Genomic DNA, 6494 nt, shown 5'->3' on the forward strand with positions numbered 1-6494 from the left:
CAAGGACACTTGTCATTCTGCCAGCATTGAAGGGCTCTCCTTTCGTTTGTGACCTGTACCAGCATCCCCGCGCTGTCTTCCAGAGCTCTCTTCACCCCAGGCAGGAGCCCCGGTGGCTGGTGATTTCACATTGGGCTGCTGGCTGCAGCGTCAGCAGTTCGAAACCACCACCAGCTCCCCGGGAGAAAGATGAGGCTTGCCACGATAAAGAGTGGCAGTCTCAGAAACCCACAGGGCCGGTTGGACCCTGTCCTGTAGGGTTGCTGCGAGTCGGCATCAACTTGATGGCAATGAGTTGTTTTTATTGTTTTGGGGTTTTTTTGTTTTTTAATCATCCAGAGATGTTCACTTCCCATTCTTCTCTCTCCAGCCCTGGTTGTTGTGGTTGTTGTTGTCAGGTGCTCACAAGTCAGTTCTGACCCATAGCAACCCTCTGTACAGCAGAGTGAAACAGCACCCGGCCCTTCCTGCACCCTCGGCACCGTGGTTCTCGTGTCTGAGCTCATTGCTGCAGCCACTCTGTCCGTCTATCTTGCCTTCCTCTTTTGCGCTGCCCCTCTGCACGTTTACCAAGCATGGCCTCCTTCTCCAGGGACTGGCCTCTCGTGGTGACATGTCCGAAGTGCCTGAGGCAAAGTCTCCCCATCCCCAATCCTAAGGAGCATTCTGGTGGTACTGCTTCTAAGACAGAGTTGTTTGGTTTTCTGATAGACCATGCTACTTTCAGCAGTCTTCCTTAACACCGTAATTCAAAGGCATCAATTCTTCTACCACTGACAGCTATCGCGTGGATTCAGACTCACAACGATAGGACAAATAGAATTGCACCCATGGATTTTTGAGACTGTAAATCTTTATGGGACTAGAGAGCCTCATCTGTCTCCTGAAGGATGGCCCTTGGTTTTGAACAGTCGAACTCCCCGTTAGCAGCCTAACACCTTACACCACCAAGGTGACTCCAACTCTTCTACGATCTTCTTTATTCAGTGTCCAGCTTTCACATGAATAGGAGGTGATTGAAAACACCATGGCTTGGGTCAGGGGCACCTTAGTCCTCACAGTGACATCCTTGCTCTTCTGCACGGTGCAGGATTCCTGATGGCACTGTCAGGTCAGGGGGTAGGACTGCCAGCTGCAACGTTCACAGTTTGAAACCACCAGCAGCTCCTCAGGAGAACATTGAAGCTGTCTGCTCCCATAAAGAGTTACCGTCTCGGGGCTCTGCTTACTTCTCACCCTCATGAAGAGATCGCTGAAGATATGGGTGCTGTCGCAAAGTATGGTGAAGAAACTAGGTGGTGCGCAGGCAGCAGAATGGATAGCATCTGGGGTCTTAAAGGCTTGTCTTCAAACAGCAGCCAACTAAGTGAGGCGTGTACTAACTCCACATGGAAGAAGCACACCAGCCTGTGTGACCCAGGGATTGCAAATATTAAAATCCGAATCCAAAGGAGGGAATGGTGTCAGATCTTCAGTTGCAAACACCTGGGTTGCAGAAGGCTACGGATGACGGTGGAAGTCCCAAGTCCATTCACAGGGTCCACGCATGGATAAGCCTCTGGTGAATCCCCTCTGACCATAGTTGAGGGGTGTGAATAGCGTTGTTATCTGACAGAAAGCATTGCAAAGTCAATTATGGCAGATGTATTTAGGTTAAATACATCTTATCATTTGATCTCCTGTTTGACCCATTTAAAATTTGTTCTAGTTTTTAATATTTTCTGCTTTGTTTTTGATTGAGGGCTTTTTCTGTTATTGTTGTTAGTATTTTTTTTTTACTAAATGTTTTTCTGTATATGAAATCCAGGCTGGTAAATCTATAGAGACAGGAACTGGATTGATGGGCCCTTAGGGGAATGGCAAGGAAGGTTGGGGTGGAGGTGGGCAGGGGGACCGGGAGGTAATAAGGATGACTACAAAAATGAAGAAAATGCCCTAAAATTGATTGTGGTGATGACTGTACAACTCTTCTTAATATGATTGAACTATTGAATTATATAATTTGTGAATTATATGCCCATAAAGCTGTCTTAAATTTTTTCACAGTCTTAGAAACCCTCTCCGGGGTTGCTGCGGGTCGGAAGTGACTCAGGGACAGTGGGTTAAGGTTTGTTGGGTCTCCGGCAGCAGACTTGCCTAGCAGGCCCCAGCCACTATCAGGAGAGACCAGTCCCTAGAGAAGACCATCATGCTTGGTAAGGCAGAGGGACAGCAAACACCAGGAAGAACTTTGACAGGAAGGACTGACACAGTGGGCTGGCACATGAAAACCACGTGAGGATGGCGCGGGACCAGGTGGCGCTTCCTTCCGTGGTACGCAGAGAGAATGGCTATAAGTCAGACCAACCCTACAGCACGGAACAACGACAACCCTTAGGAACCCCGGCTCTGTGTCCTGTGAATGCGTGTGTTCCAGGTATCTCATCGGCATGGCAGGCACAATATTTGTACCTTTCCATCTGGCTCTTTCACCTCGCTGAATGCTTCCACAGCGTGGCATGGCTCAGATCTCCATTCCTTTGAATAGCTGCATCTCCTACACTTTGTCATCCACGGATGGACACTTGGGTGATGTGGATGTTCCTGTGGAGCGGAACCCCAGCCCCCGGAGGCTCCATAGGCACAGCAGACCGACACACTGCTCAGTCCCACACCGTCCCCACAATGGGTCACAGATTGGAGCGCTGGGAGCCGAAGGGTTTTCACCTGCGGATTTTCCGAAGGGGACGGTCAGGTCTTTCTTCCTGGTCTTCGGTGGAAGCCCATGCTGAAGCCTGTTCAGCATCAAGGCCGCACACAAGTCTCTGTTGACAGGTGCGTGGGGCTGCAGCTGGACCCCGTCGGAAAGGCAAGAACTCTCCCACGGGTCCCCACCCCCAGCCAGTCCTGGGGCCTTGGGGCTCAGCTCAAGGGGAGTCCCTCTGGGACATGGGGGTTCAGTGAATGGTGTGACCCTTTGCTGGACATGCTGCACAGTAGGGGATGCTGGGCCCCTCTAGGGTTTCCCGTCTGGGCTCCAATACATTTCTTCCCTTTTCCTTAAAAAAAAAACTCTCCCACGGGACCACGGGGGCCTCATTCATGGGTTGAAGTGGATTATGTATTGTACTTCCACATGCATTCTTAAACATCGCCTTTCAGAGCTTTCAAAGCATTTGCACCCGTGTGAATTCCCACAGTCACAGCTCAGAAAGGGATGGGTGAGAGCTAGGTTTTGTGTCAACTTGGCTGGGACAGGATTCTCAGGAGCTTGACACCTGAGCACCGGCCGCCCTCTTCCCTCATCACACAGTGATGTGACCTAACATAACATCACCGGCTCCACGATGACAGCTGCCGTGAGCAGCTACGCAGTGGTGGGAAGACCAGGGAGGAGGGCAGCCCCTTAGTCAGGTCGCAGTCCCCAGGTGGACTCCTTCCTGTATGAGTAGATGCTGTGGAGGGCTTCTTCTTTCTTGTCTGCGTTCTGCATCCGGCGCGCCAATCTCCGGTTCTTTGGATGTGAGCAAACGGCTCGCCATATCGCCTGCTGTGAGGAAGCCTCAAGGAACCAGAGGAATGCTGTGTATTTCTTCCGTGCTTTACTGCACCCTGGTTGACTCATCCCTTCCCTGTGACCCCTCTGTGGGGGATCTTCCATTGTCTACAGATGGGCTTTCGGTCTCTGCTCCAACCCCCCTCCTTCTGAACCCTATGGTTTGCCACCCGGCCTGACGACCTGGGAGTCACCCACCAGCCGGGGTCTCCCTGCGTCCGTCATCTTTCTGCTGCCCGCTTTGTTAGTCCCACCAGGTATTCAAATCAGAAAAGCCCGCCCGCTTAACATCTGACCCATAGACTTGAACGGGACTGGTGGACCTGCCTGCTTCTACACCTGTGTACACCACTTCCTTGATATAAATTTCTCTCTTTATGTACACAGCAGTCGCTGGCTTTATTTCTCTACAGAACCCAGCCTATCAGGAGGGTACCTGCCCACTGTAGCTGCCCTCACTTCCCAGGGCCAGGTGGGAAGGGGGTCTACTGACTCCTGCCCAGAGCCGTGGTGTGGACATCACATCCCTGTAGGACCGAGGAGAACTGGCCCGTAGGCTTTTCAAGGCTGTCATGGAAGCCAGACTGTCACATTTTTCTCCTGAGGAACAATGGGTGGGTTTGAACCCTGACGTTTACGTAGCAGATCGAGGCCTGACCATTGTGCTACCCGGCTCCTGACCTTGAAGTCCCAAACGCAAACCAGAACAATTGTGTAGACGGCACATGAGCTGCCCTTCCTCCAGGGGGACCTTTGGGTGGACTTGAACCTCGAACCGTTTGCTGAGCCTCCAGGTGCCTGAACCATTCACACTCTTTGGAGAAGCTGGTTCTCCATCAGAGGGCCCTCCGGGGCTTAGAAGCCCCTCGGAAGAGAGGAGAGACGAGATGAAAAGCAGGGGGAGGCGTGCCAGTCCTTCTGTTCTCGGGGACCCTGGCCCTTCGAAGGTGGCTTGTGGGTCTCGGCCAATGACCCTTGAATGTGAACTAGAAACATCTTCCCAGGACAAGGAGCGCCCACCCATCCGTGGGAAAAGCGAGGCTGTTCTATGAATGGCTGGTGCCTGTGCCCTCTGCGTGCCGTGGGGGAGGCGACAAGATTCATACGTGATACGGCCCATCGTGTTTTTCTACAAGGTTAACTCCATGATCCCATTACCCGCACCTTCTGAAGTCATCCAGGAGCGGGCTATGTCTTCCCTTGCACCTCCGAGGCTCTCGTTAATAATTAGGTCACCTTTCTAGCCAGCAATCCTGGCTGCCCTGGGACAGGAGCCTCCACCTGGAACAGGTACCAGGGGCCTAGAAGAGCACACGCATCGCCATTCCGCTTCAGGGCAGAAGGGCGCTCCCTCCAATGATCCGAGGTTGTTGTAAAAGCAAAACAAAAAACCCACTGACGTCAAGTCATTCTGACTCATAGCAACCCTCTAGGACAGAGTAGACCTTCACCTCTGGGTTCCCAGGACTGTGCATCTTGTGGGAGTAGAAAGTCTCATCGTCCTCCCTCGGAGCGGCTGGTGGCTTTGAACAGCTGACCTTGCGGCCCAGATGGTCACCATCAAGTCACTTCTGATTCGCAGCAATTGTACAGACCACAGAAGGAAAGACTGCCTGGGCCTGCCCCACGCCTTTTCCTTCTCCCTCTTCCTTTCCAAGTGTGGTGTCCTGTTCAGGGACTGTTTCTCCTGACGCCCAGGGCTGCCAGAAGAACTGGGCGCTCTGGTGGGGGAGGGGTATTCGTTCGGCCGTTAGTGGAAAGGTTGACAGTCAGAACCACAGTTACCCAGCGGGAGAAACAACCCGCTGACCTCCTATCAAGATGACACTCTGGGAAACCCCATGGGGCTGTTTTTCAAAGGCCACCGCAACTGGATGGCAACTGCTTTGGCAGAAGAACAAACCAAGTAGTCTTGGTGGAAGTCCAGCGTGAATGCTCATCGGAAAGCTCCATAACTTGGGACCCCTCCTCAGGAAAGAGCAGTTTTGTTGGCACGGACACAGCAGTGGCTAAGGTGGAGGGTCAGAGAAAACGAGAGAAACGGTCTGTGTTGGGCCGATGTTGTCTAGAAACGAATCCAGTAACTCATCTCTGTATAAGAAAGAGCTTTAGATCGCGAAGTAATCGTGCACGGAGTCTGAACCTGTCAGACCCATGCCGCCACAGGGAGGCAGCATGGTGAAGCGGGAAGCTGAAAGACCACAGGTTTGGGGGGCAGGTGTGTGTGTGTGTGTGTGTGTGTGTGTGTGTGCAGTGTCACGTGGCTCCTAGGTCGGTGGGACGTGGTGGGGTGCCGGCAACTCTCAGGGCTGGCTGAGTGGTCCACATGGGGCCACCTCTCGAGGCAGGCAGAGCTTCCTCAGGCAGCAAGGCAGAGGGGCAAGGCTTAGGACATCAAGGAGGTGTCCTCTGGCTGTGACTTGATTGACAGGTTTGACTCCGCCCCTAGCCAGGAGTGGCTAGTTGACACGCTCCCTAACTAACCTACCGCCTGGCCCATGAGATGCACGGACACATCAGCTAACACAACGGACTCACGTACCCGGATGACCGAGAGGACGGGCCAGGACCAGGCGACTGCTTGAGTCGTCGTGACGCGGGGCCCCTCCAAAGCAGGAGAGGCGGGTGCTCCCACTCGGGCTCCTTCTCTGTGCTGTGGGTTTTCACAGACGCCTCGAGTCACATGTCCACTGGGACAGTGCCACGCCGGGTGGCTCCGCAGAGGTCATGGGCGGGGCCGGGTGCTGCTTTTTGCGGCGAGTTGGGTGAGAGTAGACCAGGCAGGGCATCGGCTTTTCTTCCCATCGACAGTCCGTAGTCTGGACACATGCTTCCTCTCATCCGCTGCAATCCCGCCATGACCCTTGCAGTTCCCACTGCCTCCCGTGTCTCCTGTTTCCTTCCCTGCTCTCCCCTAACCCGCCGAGCTCCAGCCAGATACTGCCCTTTGGATCTCTTC

General features: G+C 53.4%; 1 protein-coding gene across 1 annotated transcript in view; it reads right to left on the bottom strand.

Moving 5' to 3' along the window:
- Nucleotides 1–5643: 5643 nt before the first annotated feature.
- Nucleotides 5644–6494, bottom strand: part of ZBTB49 (zinc finger and BTB domain containing 49) — a 21470-nt gene continuing 20619 nt past the window's right edge. Inside the window, exon 8 of the mRNA XM_004715134.1 lies at nt 5644–5678. Coding sequence (XP_004715191.1) covers nt 5644–5678 — 35 coding nt within the window. The remainder of the gene's footprint in view (nt 5679–6494) is intronic.

Source organism: Echinops telfairi, unplaced genomic scaffold (genome assembly GCF_000313985.2).
Source record: "Echinops telfairi isolate 266 unplaced genomic scaffold, ASM31398v2 ScPeMD7_28;HRSCAF=97, whole genome shotgun sequence".
Classification (NCBI taxonomy): domain Eukaryota; kingdom Metazoa; phylum Chordata; class Mammalia; order Afrosoricida; family Tenrecidae; genus Echinops; species Echinops telfairi.